The sequence below is a fragment of the Mytilus trossulus genome, chromosome 8 (assembly GCF_036588685.1).
Source record: "Mytilus trossulus isolate FHL-02 chromosome 8, PNRI_Mtr1.1.1.hap1, whole genome shotgun sequence".
NCBI lineage: Eukaryota > Metazoa > Mollusca > Bivalvia > Mytilida > Mytilidae > Mytilus > Mytilus trossulus.
Genome location: NC_086380.1, coordinates 30,336,897 through 30,362,833, shown reverse-complemented (window position 1 = coordinate 30,362,833; position 25,937 = coordinate 30,336,897). Strand labels below are relative to the sequence as shown.

Here is a 25,937-nt window from a genome sequence, read left to right as displayed (position 1 = left end):
TTTATGAGATCTCAAACTTCCGCTATACCTCTAGCCAGTGTAGAAAAGTAAACGCATAACAATACGCACATTAAAATTCAGTTCAAGAGAAGTCCGATTCCGTTGTCAAAAGATGTAACAAAAGAAAATAGATAAAATGACAATAATACATAAATAACAACAGACTACTAGCAGTTAACTGACATGCCAGCTCCAGACCTCAATTAAACTGATTGCAAGATTATGTCTTGCTCATATGAATATAAGTCACAATCCCTCCCGTAAGGGGTTTAGTATCATACTATCATAAAATATATGAGAGTAACATAAGCCGTGTCATGCCAACAACTGTTTTTTTTTTTAGATAAATGTGCTTAGTTCCGATGCAAAGACCCTATAAGTGAATCAATATTAAAGCCAAAATATACAATCTTCAATGACCTGAGAACAGTATCGTAACTATATCCATTATTAATAAGTCTGTTTAAAGGTTTTGTAAGCTTTTGAGGTGAATACTGACATTTTTGTGCTTTGTAAAGAATATTACCATAAAAAATTGGATGTGAAATACCTGAACGTATAAGATATCTGCAAATTGAGTTATATTAACGAATAATTTCTTATACCGGTGATAAAATTTAGTAACTGTTTTGACCAGTTTGTGATATCGAAAACCCTGGTGTAATATTTTTTCAGTAATACATAAATTTCTCTCGGTAAAATCTAATACGTTGTTACATACACGAGCGAATCTTACAAGTCGAGATATATGAATACCATAAAATGGCGACAATGGAACGTCACCATCTAAAAATCGATAATTAACGATAGGAAATGAAAAATCATCTCTTTTATCATAAATGTTTGCATTAAGCTTCACGTTAATGATATAGATATCAAGATCGAGGAAAGGACAGTGTTCATTGTTAGTATTAGCTTTATTTAAAGTTAGTTCAACAGGATAAATCTCTTTATCATACATACTGCAGTTGTCACTATTGAGAGTCAATATATAATCCAAATATCTAAAAGTATTGTTAAATTTTGATATCAAACGTTGTTTCGATGGGTCTTTGCTAATTTTAGTCATAAATTGTAACATATAACAATACAAAAACAAGTCCGCAATAAGTGGTGCACAGTAAGGTCTCCATTTGAATTCCAATAACTTGACGATATACGGAATCTCAAAAGCGAACAAAAAAAATGTTATCAAGTAAAAATTCAAGCGCATATATAGTGTAAGGTTGTTTTCAACCTTCTGTAATGTAACAGAAGTTATCAGACTTCCAGAAACAAACGAGTTTTATCTATCTGGAACATTGAGGATAAGAATATGAAAAATAGTTACAGAAACCCACTTTTACAATAAAACTAGAATATACATTAGTAACAAGCCACATATAGGTCAGCGCTTTGTACAGGTAGGCCACGTGAATAGAAAACCCAATGAGGTTCAGTAGCTGTGTTCATAACCTCTCCTGATGAAACAAGGTCACAAGATTTCATGACGATATTATAATTGAACCCCATACAGTTTTCTCTATTCGAGCATATAAATCCACAACGTTGTTCACTGATCAATTTGTACTTTTCCAAAATTGTCATCATTGCTCGTGTATTGGACATACTGCATGTTCCAAACTTGCCAGGAAACGGTGCTGAAATTAAGTAAGTACGTTTAACATATGTTAAACAAAAAATATGAATATTACATACAAATACATGCATTTTTGGCTCTTCATTTTTAACAGCCTTTAACGGTCACTTTCGGACCCTCCGAAACGTTTTCTCTAAATATTTTAACCCAAACCAGCGGTCACCTGTATAATGCGGTCAGCGGTCACATACTTTTGTCTTCATTTCGACTGTTAACAACGGTCTTTTAAATGTTTTAAACTACCGGAATAATCATTCCGAAAAAACATTTTTGTTCATTATCGAAGTCAAAATGAAAATCGGAACACATTTAATCATTCTGCAAAAGGAGGTGAATTCCTCGTAATCTCTCCTTTCCGTTTCCATTAAAAACCGTTTCACCGACGTATTTCTCCACGAATATTGCGTTTTACGTTTACAGCGCTGGAATCCGCCATTTGTTTTTCATTGAAACATAAACCATAACTCTACTGTTTGAAAAGATTTAAAACAATTTGTGCCGAACCTGACCATAGGCGATGTCGGATTCAAAATTTTTCGGACCTCATTTCAAAGGTCACCTCTCTTGAGCGGTCACTTTTGATACTCTGCATGAGTGACTGCTTAATACAGATTTGACTGTATAGACTAAGGCCTTCTATTATTCCAAGTGCTTCATTGTCTTTTGTCTATTTGTGAATATGACTGATTCGCCGATACAAAAGACGATTTTTAAAAAGATGGACTGTAAATACTCTACCGGCTTCGAAAACGAAAAACAAAACCAAAAGAATAACAAAGAAAAAACCGCAACATACAATAAGAATAAATCTTAATGATATTTGTAGTTTCATTTTAACTGCTATAACACGTGGAATATTTCATGCGATAACTAGCATCTCAAATATCACAGGGAACTTGCTATCCAATATATAACTGACATTAGAAGGTCTGCTTTGTGTCTTGTTTTTTTTTTACTTGAAATGGACTCTTTGACAAACATGATGATTTTAGTTTCCCCACTGTCAAGGTCTTATTTCTTACTTGTTACCTATACTTTGCAGCATTTTATGGCATTAAACAACTCAATATATGTGTTACTGATATGAATGTTCACATCTTAACGACTTTAAACAACCCAAGCTACTCAAGATTAATATTCTACAAATAATGTCATACAATTCGAGATAGATTTGTGTAAAGACTTTATATACGTAAAAAAACTTAAATTCGTAAATTTTTAATTCAGTTTCGATAGCAATACAAAAAACTGCTCCATGAAGTTTGAAGTCATAATAGAAGAAAAATATTCCTGTTTTTGTTAATACGAAGAGATCTAAGCTACTATATATTGTCTCCAACGACTGGTACATACACCATTTTTAAACCTCTAAGATTAAACCCCAAATTCTGCGAAAAAGAAAAGTTAATAAAAAAGATATTTCACAAACTACAAACATTTAAAGGGCTGATAGAATTCTTTCATATTCAATTAAAGACCACACTTGATGAGGCTTCTGAATTTGAACAATGATATCATAACGAGAAAACGTGATACAGTTATTATAGTATCCTTTTTAGGATTTTATTTTATTCGAATAAAACAAGCTGTTTAAAAAAAAATTACATATACTAAATCGAGCAAAGTTAGCAAATTTACCTTCAATGTAAATTATCCAGTTCCCAGAAGCACCATATGACGTCATAATCCCAGTTGACGTTATGACAAAGGGCTCCGGATCTGTCCAATTGTAGACTTCATTCTCATACAGAGAAAGACCCTTTCCAAGGCTAAAAAACCCATTTTCCCATGCTATCCAAATTGGGTGGAAGTTAGGACAATCAACACGTTCAAGTAGTCCTGGAATGAAGGTACTTGCAAAGTCTTTCATAGCACCATCTTTGCTACGACGCACTAAGATTTTTTCTGAAAGTGTTCGAGGATACAAGACTATTTCATATATTCCTTGATCGGACGAATTCCTGGTGGTTTCTAGTAAATATATTCGAGCATAGTCACAACTATATTTAAATACAAGCGAATTTCCAGAGTGCCCATACTTATTCAAGTATGTGATGCGATCTGTATAACCAAAACCGTGTGTCATTGAGCTATAACCGGAATCTGGTGTATGTAAGTCTATTTGATATTTGTATCCTAAAAAGAAATGACAAAAAGAAAATGTAGAAAATTATGAAAACGCGGTTTATTTTGTTATCGGAATTATCTAGCGGCATGATGACACCCTTTGACTTCTTTAACGAGACCCACATAATGAATTTTTCCAAATTCTAGCCCACACATGTAAGCATATTTCAGAAACAGTTTAATAAATTATCAAGCGCATAAACTTTATCAAAAACGTTTTGCCATACAGTAGATTGAATCACCATATCTTTTCTGTGTGATATCAAACTAAAATCATAAAAAACACTATGAACATTTACGGTCCTACATTCTGTCGATACCTATATTTTGGCATTGTACAAGGTTATGTTTTTACACTTTATATATTGTGTATGTACTGATTGAAATTCTAGATTTAAATACTTGCTTTTTTATAAGTTGTTATTAGTTTTGAGCTAGCTTTCAGTAACTGCAAGTACTATTACATTTTTACCTTCTGTCTTAAGTCAATTTGTTAGATGATTTATGTTTGTTTTGTGTGACTGGTGACTTGATGTTTATATTTTGTACTTATGTTGTGCTGATACACCACTCTCCAATGTTCCAACGCTAAAATATGTCTATTGTTCATAGGACAGAACACATATTTCGAATGGATCTTGCAAAAGGTATGAGGGTTATAAATATTTGGATATCATCGACTTTAGTCGGTCTACCACTCAATCCTACGGACGCAGCTCTAACGTAATGAAATCCGCGTATATTGTGTATATGGTCGCGCGTAATTTTCAGTTAATTTATGAAAGTTTCTTGAAAAACGAAGGATCTGTAACACAGAAATTATATTCATTAGTGTATACATACCGTCTGCAATGTATATCACCCAACTAAAACAAAATGTATTTAACACCCTTCTCTGATTAATTTTTTTTCTTCAGGTCTTCAACTCATGTATCACATTTATCACGGGGCACCTGAGATTACCACCAGTTTTTGGTGGGGTTCGTGTTGCTTATACTTTAGTTTTCTATGTTGTGTCATGTGTACTATTATTTGTCTGTTTGTCTTTTTTCATTTCAGCCATGGAGTTGTCAGTTTATTTCTATCTATGAGTTTGCCTGTCCCTTTGGTATCTTTCGCCCAACCTTTAAAACAATAAACATATTGACAACTAAATCATAAAAAGTAGTAAATGTTTTTGGCTAAGATGGATTTCATGAAGATGTTAAGAATGACTATTGACATTTAAATCTTACAAATGTGGTTTGATTTCAAATTAAACAATTTTCCCCTTAACCAAATGCTGGTGATGTACGCAACTTTTGGTCAGCGTACGGATTTTTTTTGGTTAAAAATTACCACGCACATAAAGAAAATTGTAGGTCTTAAATAAGTTATTGGCCTTTCCTCTATTCAATTTATTGTTACCCCATTACAATTTAGATGTAGGGCATTACTCTGAATGGATTTAACTACAAGGCAAAAAAAAAAAAAAACAAAAAAACCCAACAACATGAGCTTTTAAATGGCAAGCTTTTTAGAAAAAAACAAATCTATTACTTATTTCTAAAACATCAGTCCGCGAAATTCTCTTACCCTAATACATGACAGAATAATGATTTATAAGTTCGAAATTGAAACACTATGATTTCTAGACAATGGAAACACAATACAGTTACGGAAAATTACAACATGACTATTGTCAAATAAAACAGCGCAAATACAAAAATAAGAAATGCAGAATCATTCTCTATCAAATCTATATCATTTAATATGAAATCAAAAAGTTTAATTTTTCATATTTTAAATTTATAAAAAAAAATGAAGATTATTATTTTGTGAATACATACCATTTGCAATGTAAATAATCCCTACTATACTTAAAAGTATCAAACACCCTAATCTCCCGTTAAATAGTTTTGTCATGTCTTCAGTGTAATGCTACAATCTGCTGTGAAACGCTTGACATTATAGTTCCAACTGATTTATGGATTGAGAGTTTGTATAGTTATATTGTTTTCAATAAATTGGATAGGACTAGATTTTAAGTAGATAGTTGATTGTAAAAATAATGTGTTATACGACCTTAAAGTTTTCATAAATTCTTAATGCTAGTTTTTTTCTCTTTTTATTCTAATTGCTTTGGTGAAATATTTGATGACAACAACATGAACAATATAATATAGTAAGTGACAAATCAAGAAAAAGTCGCTTATGATTTTTATCCTTTCTCTTCAAAGATTTTCAGAAGGTTCTGATCTTTATATTTGACGTCATGAGGCATGGTCGACTTTTTCATGGCGTCCCAATAGGAATCAATAGGAAAATTCAGAAGAGACGAATGAAATTTGACGTCATAATCAATTTTCGACCAATCATTTTCCCAGAATAGTTAGTGAGGAGAAATATTTTTCAAACACCGATCAAGAAATGTGAAAATAGCTCACAAATTAGAGAAGACTATAAGTTATATGGTTCGCTACTGACCCCCTACGGATTCATAGAGGGTTAATAAAATCCATAGGGTGTCAGTAGTTAACCGTAAAACGAATTTATCGCACGCTGCACTTTTTCTCATGCGTTTTGTTGAAAAATGAATAAGGAAACACAACAACATTAACGCGTCATGAACCCCCTATGAAATTTACTAACCCCCTATGGTATCATAGGGAACCCCCTATGGTCTCATAGGGGGTCACCACGTGACGGCGTTAAACCAATCACAACGTGATCTATTACCAGCGGTTCGATACACACACATATATGTTTAATGACCTTGTTATAAGGGCGTTTGTAATAAATCATTGTTTATTCAATTAAATCTCCAGAAATCCTGGCTTTAAGTTAGAAACGACAAAAATTATTGGGTTATTCCTTTCGTAAATTATTGCGATATTGATATCTGTTTTATAAGCACTATTTGTTCAATTGTTAACTTCACCGATATTTTGGAAGAACAAACTCTTGTAATTTTTGGTAAAAAGTATTTGGCAGCAAAAGCAATTGCGAAAATAAGTGATAATGAAACATCTCGCTGAGAAAAGATGACGACAGACAGACAGAACGATAACATATAACACAACCAAGGTAGTTATTAAAACGGTTTAATTAGTTTTTAAATTGTTATAAAGTCTCTCCCATCGTCAAAGATAATTGTGTGACAGTGGTATTATCAGACTCTCTGTAAATTCCATATCTTTGGTTAACAATTCTGCACATCAGAACAATGTTAATTTATGCTTTAGCTGCTAGAACAGTACAATTTTTGCCGTGAAGATTGGACAAAGCACCCACAATCAGAGATTTCCTCAAAGGATAAGAAACCTTTGTGAGCATAGTTTGGAATACCTTTCAGAATCCCTAAGTGAACTACTTTTCAGTATTAAATGCTTTAACAGCGTATATGTTTCTATACTTAATTGATCTATACATTTCTTTAGTCACATTTCAGTTTTCACACATTATATTAATTCATAATCAGGTGAAAAGGTGTGTGTGTGTGGAAGACACACATATATATGTATACTGACCTCGTTATTAGGGATTTTGTAAGAAATCATTGTTCATCCAATTAAATCTCCGGAAATGCATCTTAGCCTGACTTAAAGTTTAAGACGGCTAGATAATTGACCTCTGCCTTTTACAAATAATTGCGATATTGATATCTGTTCTAAAAGCACCATTTGTATAATTATTAACTTCACAGATAATTTGGAAAAAAAAGATCTAAAAAATATTTTGTATCAAAAACTATTGCGAAAATAACTGATTTTGAAACATCTGTCGCGCATAATATAAGTCCGAGAAAAGATGACGCAAGCAGACATAACGAAAACATATAAATTATTTATTAAAACGGTTTTATAAGTTTTCAAATTGTTATAAACCCAACTGCGGCCAAGCTTCGCGATAGGTCGTGCGACATAATCAGACAAACAAACTTTATTAGATTAACTCTCTAAGGAACGATCGTTTTCATTGGTTAATTCAAACCTTCGACCTCACACCTGCAAAAATAGAACACACGTACTTTAACGTTGAATGGACTGATTAATATTCACGTAGTTGGTCAAGGTCGTCTAAAGCTTCTATCGTCGTATTCGCATACATGATTCTAATCACAATTCTTGCTTAATGTTCATGTGAAATTCATTTGTGTTTTAATTTTCTGCAATTAATTGGTAATAAAGTTTAAACTTTAAAATCTTAACAGTTAAAATATTCAATTTAAATATCTCCTCTAAATCAAGGGACGACATCAAAAGTTTAATGTAGGATAAAAAAAAAACTCAATTCACATAATTTTTTTCATTGACACACCCAAGTTGCTTATCATGCCTTCTCTTTTACTCAATGGACTCGATGAATTAACGTTGTACTTGAAAAATGAAACTGTATACTTTACTACAAACACTTTTCATATTGTTTGCCAAGTTTTAGGTATTCTACATAGATATAGTGATATTATTTCTGATTCTATTAACTTGAAGAAAAAAAATAATCCGAAATTGTAAGTAAATTCATAACATGTAACACGCTTTGTTAAGAAAAAATGGAGATGGCCAATCATGGCACATCGGATAATTAAATGAAGTTTATACAAACGATATAATTCATGAGGTTTTGCTATTCTCGGTTGAAAAACGAACGTAAATTATATATTGTAAATATTTAACCGTTAGTTTTCCCGTTTGAATGGTTTTACACTAGTAATTTTGGGCCTCTTATAGCTTGTTGTTCAGTGTGAGCCAAAGGCTCCGTATTGAAGGCCGTACATTGACCTATAATGAATTACTTTTATAAATTGTTATTTGGATGGAGAGTTGTCTTATTGGCACTCACACCACATCTTCCTATATCTATGTAAATAGAAAAAAACAATGTCTGTATTCATTAAATCATTTAAATGTATTTATAAAAAGATGAGTTTCATCTTGTACATACATTTAGTAATCCTTAACTTCTTGATATTTTTTTTTAGCAGTTTATCAAACACGTTTCGTTTTGTATTTTATTTCAAATACGAATATATACTACATATACTTTAGCGGATTGTTCAACAATGTTATGCAACTCTATTGTTACAGTATAAATTTAAAAAATAAATATTCACCCATTCATAATCGAAAACAGTACATTTATATGTAATAAAGAAGACGTGGTATGATTGCCAATGACACAATTCTCCACAAGAGACCACAATGACACAGAAATTAACAACTAAAGGTCACCGTACGGCTTTCAATAATGAGCAAAGCCCATACCGCATAGTCAGCTATCAAAGGCCCCGAAATGACAATGTAAAAACAATTCAAACGGGAGTTTCTATCTTTGGGGGACAACTTCCTCCTTTTATGGTAGCTACTGTGTGTATGTTTTTAGCATGAAAATAATAAAGGAGGAATGTCAGTGCAACCCATCATTAATATTTGTAAAGCAGGATCAGTATTATGAAATACTTTATAAGTGACTACGAAATTGTAAGGATTATAACCTATCGTAGGTATGAAAGAAATTAAAAGTGGTTCATTTATTCATTCGTATAAAAGCGGCACATGTATTTTATTTTATCCTTATATTTCTCATCATGCCGGGTACAAGATAATTGAGTTGCTGCATGCATAAAGAACTTAGAATATCAGTATGCTATTTCGACCCCACTATTTGAAGTTAGCAAAACATTTATTTAAATCTTTGGGTCAAAGGTTTGTAAACTATACAAATCATTGTTTTTACGTTCGTAGTAAACATAGTAAATTCCATTGTCGGTCGCCTGTGTCAATTCACGTGCACACTGACTACATTGCTGTTGTATTTAAATCTGTCGGCCAATGAAATGAGACGTTACAAGTTGTTTGTTTATGATACGCCAGAATGTTATCCATGAACTATCAAATGCTAAACTTCACTGCATATCAGTATAAACTATTAAACAATAACCATTATATGTATGCGAACTGAAAATCCGGTCACCTTTATTTCTTAGTGAAAAGTTAAAAACAATAAACATGTTAGTTTTATTGTGCATAACCTCAGAAAACTAAATCATCACTACATATATATTTTGTTAGCTGAGATTGATTGCATGAAGATGTTAAGGATGCCTTTTGAAAATCATACATACAAGACTTACAAAGGCCAGAAACAAATTTTTAGGAATTTTGGTCCTCAATGCTCTTCAACTTGTTACTTTATTTCGCCTTTTTAACTTTTTTGGATTCAAGCGTCACTGATGATTCTTATGTAGACGAAACGCGCGTCTGGCGTAATTATAAAATTTAATCCTGGTATCTATGATGAGTTTATTTACAACAACTGGGTCGAAGCCACTGCTGGTGGAGTTTTAATTCCCCGAGTGTATCACCAGCCCAGTAGTCAGCACTTCTGTGCTGACAGGAATTATCATTGATATGGTCATATTTATAAATTAACTGTTTACAAAACTTTTGAATTTTTGAAATTCTTAGGTTTTTCTACCTCAGGAATAGATTACCTTAGCTGTACATTGTATTTGAAACTACTTTTAGGAATTTTGGTCCTCAATGCTCTTCAACTCCATACTTTATTTGGCCTTTTAAACTTTTTTGGATTCGAGCGTCACTGATGAGTCTTATGTAGACGAAACACGCGTCTGGCGTAATTACAAAATTTAATCCTGGTATCTATGATGAGTTTATTGACATAAAAATCTTTATAAATATGGTTTGATTCCAAATTAAACAATTTTCCACTAAACCAAATGCTGTGGATGTACGCAACTTTTGGTCTTTGTAATAAGATGCCCCAGGTTTTTCAGCTCTACTACCTATATAGTGATATTTGTCTGCAACCATTCTGTTTAAATAGGTCGATAAATATTATTTTTGATAATTCATCCCACCAAACCGTATAGCAAAATTTCACTGTTGTTATCTAATTACTAGGTCACATGATACCCAGTCTAAATAGCCTCTGGCCTTTGTTAGTCTTGTATGATTTTTAATGTTAGTTTATTTATATATTTCGGAGTTTAGTATGACGTCCATTATCACTGAACTAGTACACATTTTTATTTAGGGGCCAACTGAAGCACGTCTCCGGGTGCGAGATTTTCTCGCTGTATTAAAGACACATTGGTGGCCTCTTCTGTTTTCTGTTCTTTTGTCGGGTTGTTGTCTCTTTGACACATTCCCCATCTCCATACTCAATTTTATAAACGGCATGTGACAATGGGACAAATCTGTCAACGGATTCATATTGGTAAATATTAGTTTATACCGTACGAAGTTAAGGCTACCTTGACGTCTCATTGGGTAATAACGGGGTGCATCTATTATATGTGAGCCTTTCCGTAAGAAAAGCCAAAACAATATTATGATAATAGGTCATGAAAATGATAGTAAAGTGTTCAATCAAGTCGATAGTAAAGTGTTCAATCAAGTCGATATTGAAGTGTTCAATCAAGTCGATAGTGTAGTGTTGAATCGATATTTTAATGATGCAAGCATGGCAGCAAGGTCACACGCAAAAGTTTTTCAAATTAATTGACTTTTGTTCTTTCTTTATTATTCATTAGTGAATGCATCATTTAATTATTTAAACTTTCGTATTCAAAATTAACTTGTTAGTGTATTTTAGATCCGTCCCGGAGTTACAAAACATCAATAAAATTAAATTTAGCTAATTCGTATCGATATACAGGATAACAATAATACGCACTTATCTGTAAATAGCCGAAACATCAGCGATTGTGTTTTGTATAAAATGCATACCATGCATACGCAGTGATTAAAAGTCACACTGTCGCGATTTTGCAGAGCCATTTACAGATTTTACAAATGTATGTTGTTAACAATATTTATAGGAAGGATATGATTCTGTCTGAATTTGACACAAATTAAAAACACGCATCTACTAATATATTGACAAAATTAAAAAAAAAAAAAACAATAGGAAAACACGTATTTTCAAATGACTTATTTTCGGTTCTTTTATCCCGAGTCTATAGAATAGAATAGAAGAGGGGATGGGTTGATGTAAACATGTGTCTAATTTCTTATCACGCCAACATCCATCACGGAACAGTGAAGTTCTAATTAAAAAACATTCTACTTTTAAGTTAAGCTTATACAGGAAACTTTTTCGAGAAGGGATAGGCGCTGGTAAAGGTCCAGTGACTTGTTTTTATTCAGTTCCGTAATGTGTTTTGAAAGCAGGTATACATGTATGTCAAAATGTTTAAAGCGTTGCCAGATTTTTTTGTGTAAAGAAAAGGAGTTGAAAGGAATCATAAATAAGACAACAGTAAAAAAATACCAACAACACCAAAGCTTAACAAGACTAGCACTCAGGGTTCTTCAATGAATACATGTCTTAATAATATTTCAAGCCCTAAATTTTCAGGAAAAATAGATAATTGTAAAAATAATAAAAAAGGCGAAAACACAAATTCCCTTAAGTAGTAAAATTAAATACATAGATACATTGGCACTCACACCACATCTTCCTATATCTATGAAGAGAATTCAAGTCAATAAAACAAGAACATTCAAATACGAGCTGAGAAAACAACATTTACAGTTTCATGTACATGTTTGTATTATAATGTTCTGATAACAAATGGTATATAGCTGAACCTTGATCGATTCATATGAATAGTGCTGGCAAATGATTAAAACAATAATTTTAGTAGATATGTTTTGTAACGGTCAGAAAATTATTCAGTCAGATATTTATAACATAAAAATAAGAAGATGCGGCATAGTTACGAATCATCCATCAATGACAAAACGGCATACATGTTAGCATATATACGTCACTCTACGTTGGTTTATCAGAACAATTTATGAAAAATATTGATCACACTTTTCGCAAACACAACCAAAAAACCAAAGAGTAAAGACCTGTCTACTGAAAATTTGATTCATAAAAAGTCTACCGAAATAAAAAGGAGCAAAAAGGCAAGTGATATAAAAAATAAGCTCTTTCCAGGCTTTACAAATCACCACGTACATTGTCAAAATGAAAATAGTAACCCTTAAAATACTATAGTGGCCTACACTCTATTCCACTTTTTCTCCCAATTAAAATTTATATGCAAAGCAATATTTTAAATGGATGAAACTACAAAACAAAACAAAAGACCAAAAAACAATTCAACATAATAATCTATATATAAATAAAACGGCAAGCTTTTTAGAAAAGCTATTACTTGTTTCTAAACCATCAATTATCCAAAATTTTCCTACCCTTATATATGACAGAATACAGATATCCAAGTTTGAAATTAAAACATTTTGATTTCTAGACAACAGATACACAACACAGTTACGGAAAATAACAACATGACCATTGTCAAATAAAATAGCTGAAATACAAAAATGAGAAATGCGGAATCATTTTCAATCAAATTTATATTACTTTAATATGAAATCAAAAAGTTTAATTTATCATACTTTAAAATTTATTTAAAAAATAATAGATGAAGATTATTATTTAGTGAATACATACCATTTGCAATGTAAATAACCCAAACTATACCAAAAAGTATCAAACACACTAATCTGACGTTAAATAGTTTTGTCATGTCTTCAGTGTAACGCTACAACCTGCAGTTAAACGCTTGACATTAAAGTTCCAAATGAATGATGGATTGAGAAATTGCATCACTACATTGTTTTAAATAAATTGGATAGGACTAGATTTCAAATAGAGAGTTGATTGTAAAATGAATGAGTCATACGACCTTTAATTTTTCATTAATCTTTAATGCAAGTTTCTGTCTTTTTATTCGAATTGCTTTGGTGCAATCTTTGATGACAACAACATGAACAATATATTATAGTGAATGACAAATAAGGAAAAACTCGCTTATTTTAAGAGTTTAAACGAATAACTCAAGGCTGAAAATCCACAAGATGATAGAGAATACATTATAACATCATTTTAACCTTGTCTTAGAGTTTTTCTCCAGTGCAGCCTTTTGTAAAGTCGCAGTAATGCGCGATTTACTGATTTATTTTTTTTCATTATCAAACATGGGAACGCTTATAACTCTTTTCTAAATAAAGATATCAGCAAATCTTAGCTATGATATGATAGAACTACGTGTCAGCTTTCATCTTTTATTAAAATTGAATATCATTTGAAAATACACATTGAGTGAATTTGAAGAATTTCAATTGTATGTGACATTTTTTCTCTCTCAATTTTACCGTCTGTCAAAGTATACTTAATTTCTTACATACACCAACCGTAGTCGATTTTTACAAAAAAATAGTGGAATAACAAAAAATACGTAAAAAGTCTTAATATATCAAAGTTTGATCGAACATACAAATTAACTTTTACAAGCCTTTTTATAATATTCATCATATACAAGTTTTCCTATTCAATATTTACCACAATAAGTCATGAAACGCTCCCTTTTCCTATTTCCCCCTGAATTATGAATTGCTGTGTTTTTTTTACAATGAATTAAATGTGTATTTTCTTTATTTTTGTAAATAAGAATATAGATTTGTATCAATGTTTGTGTCTAGGTGTTTGAATAAGTACAGATTTTAAGGTTTAATAACTTTTGAGGTGTTTTTATTCTTGTTGAGTGTTTCGAATGGACTAGTTTTATACCACATTGGAACATTCCGAATAAATCCTGAAAATTATTGGCAGTGCTTATTCCATTTAATAAGAACAAGTTAAGTAGCTTAGGTTGTAATATATTGCCTGTACATGTACAAGAAGAATACATTTCGATACATTTGAATTATGGAAAATCCAATGCTTGTGAACATGATTCAGCTTTCGTTAAAACACGATGCATGACATTATCATTATACTGGTTCAAATGTTTATTCTGTAGACAAAAGACATACAACGAGCTAAGAAATTAAGGCATGTCGAGTCATTTGATAGTGCCGATTATGTTTTAAATGAAGCAAATTTCAAGGCAGGCTATCCAGTGGTGAGTTTAATTTCCATGGATAACTTCAAGGACAAGGCGCTGCATCATTCAGCACGCATGGTTAACTACTGAGTGAAATCAGTAAAAATAATAACTTTCTTCTGATGCTTCAAATCAGTCGGAACATAATGGTGCTTTCCAAAAACTAATACAAAGTCTACATGAGGATCTGTTTGTTTAAAAAAACATTATTTTTGTCGTAAAATGTGCTAGTTACATTTTGTTCCTTTCTTCCAGATCCTTCATGATGCGGACAGAATTGTGAGAAGCAGTTTTCGATCGTTCGAAATTTCAAATTATTTCTATCTCTTTCCGTAGCAATTACCGGCGAAATATAGTAGTTCACTGCTTTACAATTTATTCTTACCTCTTTGATAATGACTGCTTAGTTAGAAGATGACAATTATTTTCATATGGAAAATGATAAGAATGCACTCTATGTGATACTGTACGGAAATGTTTACCTTTGGCTGAGTGTGTGATATCCCTATAATAAAATCCAATTCATTCATGCTTAGAGATGGTACGGGTATTTTACAAAGTCTTTATGTAAAAAGGTACAACATATTGAGATTTGGTCGAGGACGCCTTTAAAACCAGAATAACTTGTTTTGAAAACTTCGGGTGTGTTATACACGTGTTTGATCGATATGATGTGGAACGTTCTACATAATCAGCAGAAAGAATAAGGAGTAAAATTGAGAATGAAAACCGTGAATGCGTCAAAGAGACAACAAGGTTTATTTTCAAATGGTGGTAGATCTAAGGTTATTCAAGTCATTGACTGCAGATCAATTGGAGATTTTTAGAAATTTCTTTATGCACCTGAAAATAAACAGCGGTTGATAAGATTTGTAGGTGACTATGCACTCTCGAACTACAGTGATTTTGATTTGCAAGAACATGAGGAAATATCTTTGCGAAATCTTTTCAAAATCTATATACTTTGAAGCAGTTTTGTGAAGGATCTGTAAGTGACTGAAGAGGCAGATATAAGAATAATTCTACCGCCTCTGTTTGTTAATGCACAGGAAGTAAAAAGTTATTCCAGGGGTTGCATGATATTAAAATCAAGACACTTATGTTATATCTCTAATAAGGTCTTTTCGTCAGATGTCAAACATGATGAATTGTGGTTTCAGACTGGAAGCCTTTCTTCAACCAAAGACGCAAGAAGGTTTTTTCCTATTCATCACCAGCTGCTCACGCTCTAACAGGATGCAACACGTCTTCTTTAATCGGAAATGGCAAAAAGGACAATTACAAGACGCCGAAACAAAATCAATGCATGTATTAAAATGTGACAATCTAGCTGGTTTTAGTATTGACACATCTGTTGCAGTGAAAAGTCAATTTAGCCAGGTTTAATATGATCCCAGAAGCAAGGATCAATCAGTACATAAACTCAAAATTTAGGTCGGGGTTTTCTTAGGCTGCTTACTTTATGAGACTTCCTCCTTCCGATGCATCATTCAGTTAGCACATTATTCGAGTGTACCTCCGGATGCATGCTTATATCGTCAAACCACCACCTAGATCACCTTGATCTTGACCTATGGATATTAGGAATAGCTCCAAAGTTTCAAAATACTAGTATGTTGTACCCAATGTCCTTTGACTTTTCACAGGACCTTGTTTGACAAAACTGTTTGTAGCAAATCTGCCGTATGCTACATACAGAATTTGTTGTGTACCATCATTTGTTGTTGTCAGGACAGTGGTGATTGTAGAAACCAGCTTACTCATTATATTGTGTTAGAAGATTGCTACGATAAAGATGATGATTGATCTATTAATCTCAAAGCCGAATATTTCAAGTTTTCTGTTGTTAGTGGCCTCCGATGTGATATGGTTGGGTCTCTCTCTCTCTCCAAAAACAAAACGAACAACAAAACCAAAACAAATCTAAACAAAATAAACCTGCCAGTGGTCTCGGACCTGGAAGCGGTTGGTGCGCTTTCAAACCAGCTGGAGATATTTTCTTTTATCGATTTTGTATCGAATATTATTATCGGAAGTATGACATGCCATGCATCCTCCCATATGTTTTAATTAGTATTCCGTTACCTTTTTAAATTAACGTGCAAATCGATTTATAGTGTTAGAGTATTATATACCTAGACAGTTTCTTTTGTAGCGTAATATCTCTGTGAATCGTGTTTCTTTGTAGTTCACTTATATATCGGGCTTTCAAATCGGTTTTAGTCAAGTCTGCTATATATGCCATTGTTTGTCTTGTTTTATAAAAAAGGGGGACACAAGTTCTCAAATTGCTATTGCTCTTGTACTGATTGACAAATTAACAATAAAAAAAAATCATATACTAAAATGTTTATTATTAAAATACTGACATTTGTTTTTAGTATGCATAAAGAGTATTTTTTTTATAGTTCCAACATTTTTTGGGGTCTAAATAATCAGTAATGGATTACATCATGTTAACATTAAATCATGGACCGGTTGTTAAATTTAAAGTACTTATTTTTCCTCTGTTCTTTAGGGCATTTTAACAAAACTTTCTCAAAAATATCTTTATATGTTTATATTATTATATATTATTTCATAGCTAAATATTAAATATGCATATTTTTTTCTCTCGATAACTTCCGTAGATAAAAGATATTTTTTTTATTTTCTTACAAGTTGGACTCGAGGAAGTCCAAATAATTATGACGTCTTGAAAGGCTATTATAATTTTTTTCTTTGACGCCTTACTTAAGGGGTCAAAGAAAAAAATTATTATAGCCTTTCAAGACGTCATAATTATTTGGACTAGACGCGAGGGTGTACTTCACTAATCTCTGGCAATAAGGCATTAAAATGACAAGCTGAATTCGTATTAGTATTCCTAGAGCAGGGCTCCATAGAAAAACCTGTCATTTATCATGATGGACTACCGAGAATTTGTCATAAATGTCAAAAAATTGCAAATCCCCCCTTTTGAATCTTGACCACAGTTAAAAAAAATCTACACCACGTTGGCACTCTACGACATGCCTCATAGGGTATAATATTTATCTTCGAAATTAGACCAAAATTAGCCGTGAGGTATTTCGGTCCATTAAATGTTTAAGTTGACATTATTTGTCACCGTATTGATAAGTAAAAGAAGAATGTTGCTCTGTTTTGTAGGGTTCTTATATCAACTCAATTATCAAACAGTTACAGACTGTGCATAGAGATTTTTCAGCCCGAAATAAGCTAACAGATGTATTTATTTTTATTAGCATAAGTTTAATTTCTATCCGACATAGCTCATATAACTATTTCACAAGTTTAATTCATCCATGGTCTAGATTCACAATCATCAAATTGAAATGACAGTAGAGTATACTGAAATAGCAGGCAGTTTTGTTTTTCTATGTATTTATAATGGACATTACAGAACAGTATACTGAAATAGCATGCAATTCTGTTTTTCTATGTATTTATGATTTAAACCCACTGCATGTATACTGTTTTATTGATGATTTTTTCTGTGCATCTTTCAAGACAACTAGGTGGTTATTTGAAATTATCGAGCATGGGCTCGTTGTATTCTTTTAATGAACCAACGCATGTATATTGTATCTCCTTTATAAAGAACACAGCTCAATTTCAGTGTTGTTCTGGTACAAAATAAAACCTCCAATTTTATCATTACATGGGTTAAAGTCCAACCTATGAACTCGACTACTGTGATTAGTCTATCGGATGCCAAAGGGGAAATCCATCAATTGAGAAATCATTGGTACCTTTTTATACTGTTGCTGCATTATTACGTCCTTGTTTTTTTTTACAACAGTTAGTATGACGGAGACATCGAATAGGTCTTATTGAAACAGCTATTTCAACTCAAATGTAAACAATGTAATATATAAAGCATAACTAGTCAGAGTTTTAGTTTAAAACTGATATCGAGGGATCTTCTTAACCTGATAATTTTGGTTGTCTTTATTCCAAAATGAAATATAAAAACAAAAAGATGTACTATGATTGCCAATGAGACAACCAAAATTCAAATGCATTGGGTGTAAGCAATGCAGGTTTTTGTTCATGGAAATTGTTCTTTGTATGAAGTGAGATGTAAATGTTTTAATGATTGTATTCCGACCGTTTGCTAAATTATGTCATTTTTAATCAGATATAATAAACTGAAATAAATCCAAAAATTATTTTAAGGAAATTGGAAACATTTAATAAAGTACAAATGAACACTCATGCTATATAAATAAAGAAGTATGTAATAAAAATAAAATATTATTCAATGAAAATGCATGTCTATAAACATTCGAACTTCTTCAGTTACCTAACTCTCGCTCAGGTTGTTATCAGCTTTCTGTCATGTAACAGTTGTCATCAGACCTCCAGAAACAAACGTGTTTTATATATCTGGAACATTGGGGATAAGAATATGAAATATAGTTACGGAAACCCACTTTTACAATAAAACTAGAATTACATTAGCAGCAACCCAAATATATGTCAGCATTTTGTACAGGTAGGCCACGTGTGTAGAAAACCCAATGATGAACACTAGCTGTGTGTATAATCTCTCCTGATGATACAAGGGCACAAGATTTGTTGACAATATTATAATTGAACCCCATACAGTTTTCTCTATTCGAGCATATAAATCCACAACGTTGTTCATTGATTAAAGTGAACTCTTCCAAAATAGTCATGTTTGCTCTTGTATCGAACGTACCGCATGTTCCAAACTTGCCAGGAAACGTTGCTGAAATTAAGTTAGTAAGTTTAACATATGTTAAACAACAAATATGAATATTACATACAAATACATACATTTTTAACTCTTCATTTTTAACATATTTGACCACTTTGTAGTTACAAATATGAATAAAACGGTAACTTTTAGACCCTTTCAAACGTTTATTTTTCTATATAATCTAACTCAAATCAGCGTTAACCTGTCTAACACGGACAGCGGTCACCTATTTGTGTCTTCTTTTCGACTTTTAACAACGATTATCTTAATGTTTTAACTACCAAAATAACCATGCCGAAAAATATTTGTGTGCAGTATCTAAATCAAAATGAAAATCTTAACACATTTTCAACCGAGATTATCCTTTAGGAGGTGAATTCGTGAATTCCTCGTGTTCCACTTCTTTCTGTTTTGATTGAAAAACGTATCACCGACTTATTTTTCCACGAAAATAAAAAAAATCGAATGTTTTATTCACGTTAACAGCACAGGAATCCGTATTTTTGGCTCTTCATTTTTAACAGCCTTTAACGGTCACTTTCAGTTCCTCCGAAACTTTTTCTCTAAATAATTTAACCCAAACCAGCGGTCACCTGTATAATGCGGTCAGCGGTCACATATTTTTGTCTTCATTTCGACAGTTAACAACGGTCTTTTAAATGTTTTAAACTACCGGAATAATCATTCCGAAAAACATTTTTGTTCATTATCGAAGTCAAAATGAAAATCGGAACACATTTTAACCATTCTGCAAAAGGAGGTGAATTCCTGGTAATCCTCTCCTTTCCGTTTCCATTAAAAACCGTTTCACCGACGTATTTCTCCACGATTATTAAAAAAATAAATGTTTTCTCTACGTTTACATCTCTGGAATCCGCCATTTGTTTTTCATTGAAACATAAACCATAACTCTACCGATTGAAAAGACTAAAACTATTTGCCCCAATCCCGACCATAGGTGATGTCAGATTCAAAATTTTCGGAACCTCATTTCAAAGGTCATCTCTTTTGAGCGGTCACTTTTAAAACTTCCCAAGAGTGACTGCTTAATACAGGTTTGACTGTGTAGACTCAGGACTATTCATTGATCCCAGTCTTTCATTGTATTTTATATTGTAGGTTGTGAATATGACAGATGCGCCGCTACAAAAGATCGAAAGATTATATCCAGTGTTTTATTTTAAAAAAAAATTGATTGCTAATACTCTACCGGCACGAAAACGAAAAACAAAAACAAAAGAATAACAAAGAAAAAACCGCAAAAAACAATAAGGATTTATTTTTATGATAATTGTAGATTTATTTATATAACACGAGGAGTATTTGTGTTCATATGATTACTAGCATCTCAAATATCCCAGTGAACTTGCTATCAAAGATATAACTGACATTAGAAGGTCTGCATCGTGTCTTGTTATTTTACTTGAAATAGACTTCACCAAGCTAGACCCTTTGACAAACATGATGATTTTAGTGTCCCCACTGTCAACTTCTTATTTCTTCGTTGTTACATGTACTTTGCAACATTTTATGGTATTAACGAATCTCAATATATGTGTTACTCTTGTGCATGTTTACATTTTAACGACTCTAAACAACCCAATCCTCTCTAGATTAATATTCTATAAATGATGTCATTAAATTCGTGGTAGATTTGTGTAAAGCTTGAAGAATTTATATATAAATAAAACTTAAATTCGTAAATTTTTAATTCGGTTTCGATAGCAATACAAAAAACTGCTTCATGAAGTTTGAATTTATAATAAAAGAAAAATATTTCTGTTTTTGTTAATACGAAGAGATCTAAGCGACTATATATTGTCTCCAACGACTGGTACATACACCATTTTTAAACCTCTAAAATTAAACCCCAAATTCTGCGAAAAAGAAAAGTTAATAAAAAAGATGTTTCACAAACTCCAAACTTTAAAGGGCTGATAGAATTCTTTAATATTCAATTAAAGACAACACGTGACGAGGCTTCTGATTTTGAACAATGATATCAAAACGAGAAAACGTGAAACAGTTGTTATGGTATCCTTTAATGGATTTGATTTTATTCGAATAAAACAAGCTGTTTAAAAAATACATATACTAAATCGAGCAAAATTAGCAAATTTACCTTCAATGTAAATTATCCAGTTCCCAGAAGCACCATATGACGTCATAATCCCAGTTGACGTTATGACAAAGGGCTCCGGATCTGTCCAATTGTAGACTGTATCCTCATACAGAGAAAGACCCTTTCCAAGGCTAAAAAAACCATTTTCCCATGCTATCCAGATTGGGTGGAAGTTAGGACAATCAAAACGTTCAAGTAGTCCTGGAATGAAGGTGCTTGCAAGGTCTTCAATAACACCATCTTTGCTACGACGCATAACAATTTTTTCTGGACGTGTTCGAGGATACAAGACTATTTCATATATTCCTTGATCTGACGACTTCCTGGTGGTTTCTAGTAAATATATTCGAGCACCGTCACAACTATATTTGAATACGAGCGAATTTCCAGAGTGCCCATACTTATTCAAGAATTTGATATGATCTATATAACCGAAACCTTCTGTCATTGAGATATAACCGGAATCTGATGTATGTAACTCGATTTGATATTGGTATCCTAAAAAGAAATGACAAAAAGAAAACGTAGAAAATCGTGAAAATGCGGTTTATCTTGTTATCGGAATTTGGTAGCGGCATGATGACACTCTTTGACTGACTCTTTAACGAGACCCCATAGAACGGATTTTTTTCAAAGTTCTAGCCCAAACAAGTAAGCTTAATTCAGAAACAGTTTGATAAATCAAGCGTATAAACTTAATTAAAAATGATTTAACTGTCATCCTACTTTTTCTGTGGGATATTACATTTTGATTAAACAAAAATCACCAAAAGACGCTTTGAACATTAAACATGTTAAAGGGCCTCATTCTGTCGATACCTATATTTTGGCCTTGCACAAGGTCATGTTTTTTCTCGGACTGTTTATAAGATCTTTACACGAAATGCATTGGGTATGTACTGATCGACATTAAAGTCTTAAATACATGCTTTTTCAAAAGCTGTTATGGCTTTGAACTAGCTTTCAGTAACTGCATGTACTGTTAGATCTGTATTTTCTGTCTTTTTTTGTTACACTGATAAAAGAGTATGTGTTGGACACCCTACAAATACGTTTAACCCTTCTACATTCTATAGACGGCTGCGTAAAGTCAGGTGCCTGCAATTCAGTGGTTGTCGTGGTGTGTTGCTGTGTAGCATATTTGTTTTCTAATATTTTTTTTAGACTTTACATTTGTAGTTTCGAATCATTTTAAAAAGAGTCCCACTGAAAACTGCAACTTATGCACCAAAAACTCCAGAAATAAATCGGACGATCAATTAAGGTGCTATCAAGATAAAGATCTGCGAATATATGTCTATTGTTAATAGGACATAACACATATTTCGAATCTATCTTCCTAAAAGTATGGGAGTCTCAAATATTTATATACCATTTACTTTATTCTGTGTACTACTCAATCCCACTGACGCAGTTATTGCTTAATGAACCCCGCGTATATTGTTTATATGGTCGCGCGTAAGGTTCAGTTGAGTTATGTGAGCGCCTTGAAAAAACGAGGATTTATAACACAGAAAATACATCATTACTGTCTGCATACCATCTGCAATGTATACAACCCAATTATACCACAACCACCCTTATCTGATTTTAAAGTTTTGTCAGGTCTTCAAATTTTGTATCACATTTACCTTCAGTCGAATTCTCAAATTCAAGTATCCAACTTATTAATACATCAAGAATATTCATCAATATATTGTAATCAAGAAATTGACTTTTAGATTTTAGATAAAAAATTAATTGGAAAACGAATTTGTCATACGATCAAGAAGTTTTCATTATTCTTTATTAAGACAGGTATCTATCTTTTATTATAGTTATTATATTATCTCATGTGGAGCAAGAGCTGCTTACCCTTACGAAGCACCTGAGATTACCACCAGTTTTTGGTGGGGTTCGTGTTGCTTACACTTTAGTTTTCTATGTTGTGTCATGTGTACTATTATTTGTCTGTTTGTCGATTTTCATTTTAGCCATGGCGTTATCAGTTTATTTCGATCTATGAGTTTGACTGTCCCTTTGGTATCTTTCGCCCCACCTTAAAAAACAATAAACATATTTTTTTATTGTGCATAACCTTTGACAACTAAATCATAAAAACTAGTAAATGTTTTTGGCTAAGATTGATTTCATGAAGATGTTAAGAATGACTATTGACATTTAAATCTTAAAAATGTGGTTTGATTTCAAATTAAACAAATTTCCCCATAATTAAATGCTGGTGATGTACGCAACTGTTGGTCAGCGTACGGATTTTTTGGGGTTAAAAAATTACCACGCACATAAAGAAAATTGTAGGCCTGAAATAAGTTATTGGCCTTTCCTCTATTCAATTTATTATTAACCTAATACAATTTAGATGTAGGGCATTACTCTGAATGGATGTAACTACAAAGCAAAAAAAAAAAAAACAAACAAAAATAACAACATGAGCTTTCAAATGGCAAGCTTTTTAGAAAAAAACAAATCTATTACTTATTTCTAAAACATCAGTCCGCGAAATTCTCTTACCCTAATACATGACAGAATAATGATATATAAGTTCGAAATTGAAACACTATGATTTCTAGACAATGGAAACACAATTCAGTTACGGAAAATTACAACATGACCATTGTCAAATAAAACAGCTCAAATACAAAAATAAGAAATGCGGAATCATTCTCTATCAAATCTATATCATTTAATATGAAATCAAAAAGTTTAAATTTTCATACTTCAAATTTTATAAAAAAAAAATGAAGATTATTATTTAGTGAATACATACCATTTGCAATGTAAATAACCCCTACTATACTTAAAAGTATCAAACATCCTAATCTCACATTAAATAGTTTTGTCATGTCTTCAGTGTAACGCTACAATCTGCAGTGAAACGCTTGACATTAAAGTTCCAACTGCTTTATTGATTGAGAGTTTGTATAGTTATATTGTTTTAAATAAATTGGATAGGACTAGATTTTAAGTAGATAGTTGATTGTAAAAATAATGTGTTATACAACCTTAAAGTTTTCATAAATTCTTAATGCTAGTTTTTTTCTCTTTTTATTCGAATTGCTTTGGTGAAATAATTCATGACAACAACATAAACAATATAATATAGTAAGTGGCAAATCAAGAAAAAGTCGCTTATGATTTTTATCCTTTCTCTTCAAAGATTTTAGAAGTTCTGATCTTTATATTTGACGTATTGATGCATGGTCGACTTTTTTTTGGCGTCCCAATAGGAAACAATAGAAAAATTCAGAAGAAACGAATAAAATTTGACGTTATAATCAATTTTCGACCAATCATTTTCCCAGAATAGTAAGTGAGGAGAAATATTTTTCTCATACCGATCAAGAAATGTGAAAATAGCACACAAATTAGAGATGACTATAAGTTATATGGTTCGCTACTGATCCCCTACGGATTCATAGAGGGTTAGTAAAATCCATAGGGGGTGAGGCCGGAGACATAATCCTCTATGGATTTTATTTACCCTCTATGGATCCGTAGGGGTCAGTAGTTAACCGTATAACGAATTTATCGCACGCTGCACTTTTTCTCATGCGTTTTGTTGAAAAATGAATGAGGAAACACAACAAAATTAATCGATGACGTCACCATTAACGCGTCATGAACCCCCTATGAAATTTACTAACCCCCTACGGTCTCATAGGGGGTTACCACGTGACGGCGTTAAACCAATCACAACGTGATCTTTTACCAGCGTTGAGATACACACACATATATGTTTAATGACCTTGTTATAAGGGCGTTTGTAATAAATCATTGTTTATTCAATTAAATCTCCAGAAATCCTGGCTTTAAGTTAGAAACGACAAAAATTATTGGGTTATTCCTTTCGTAAATCATTGCGATATTGATATCTGTTTCATAAGCACTATTTGTTCAATTGTTAACTTCACCGATATTTTGGAAGAACAAACTCTTGTAATTTTTGGTAAAAAATATTTGGCAGCAAAAGCAATTGCGAAAATAAGTGATTATAAAACATCTGGCTGAGAAAAGATGACGACGACAGACAGACAGAACGATAACATATAACCCAACCAAGGTAGTTATTAAAATGGTTTAATTAGTTTTTAAATTGTTATAAATATTAAACAATAACCATAGTATGCCAACTAAATATACCATGTTTATATTTCTCAGTTAAAACATAAGCAACTCGACGGGTGCCACATGTGGAGCAGGATCTGCTTACCCTTCCGGAGCACCTTAGATCATCCTCAGTTTTTGGTGGGGTTCATGTTGCTTAGTTTTTAGTTTTTTATGTTGTGTCATGTGTACTATTATTTGTCTGTTTGTCTTTTTCATTTTAGCCATGGCGTTATCAGTTTATTTCGATCTATGAGTTTGACTGTCCCTTTGGTATCTTTCGCCCCACCTTTAAAAACAATAAACATAATTTTTT

The 25,937-nt window shown here is 32.2% G+C and overlaps 1 protein-coding gene across 1 annotated transcript; it reads right to left on the bottom strand.

The window, feature by feature from the left end:
• Positions 1-973: 973 nt before the first annotated feature.
• On the bottom strand, positions 974-13,347 carry LOC134681817 (uncharacterized). The gene is made up of 3 exons (XM_063541455.1): positions 13,235-13,347; positions 3,278-3,775; positions 974-1,640 (listed from the first exon to the last, which is right to left on the bottom strand). The coding sequence occupies exons 1-3, from the start codon at positions 13,308-13,310 to the stop codon at positions 1,366-1,368; spliced, it is 849 nt and encodes a 282-aa protein (XP_063397525.1). The 5' UTR covers positions 13,311-13,347; the 3' UTR covers positions 974-1,365.
• Positions 13,348-25,937: the final 12,590 nt, after the last annotated feature.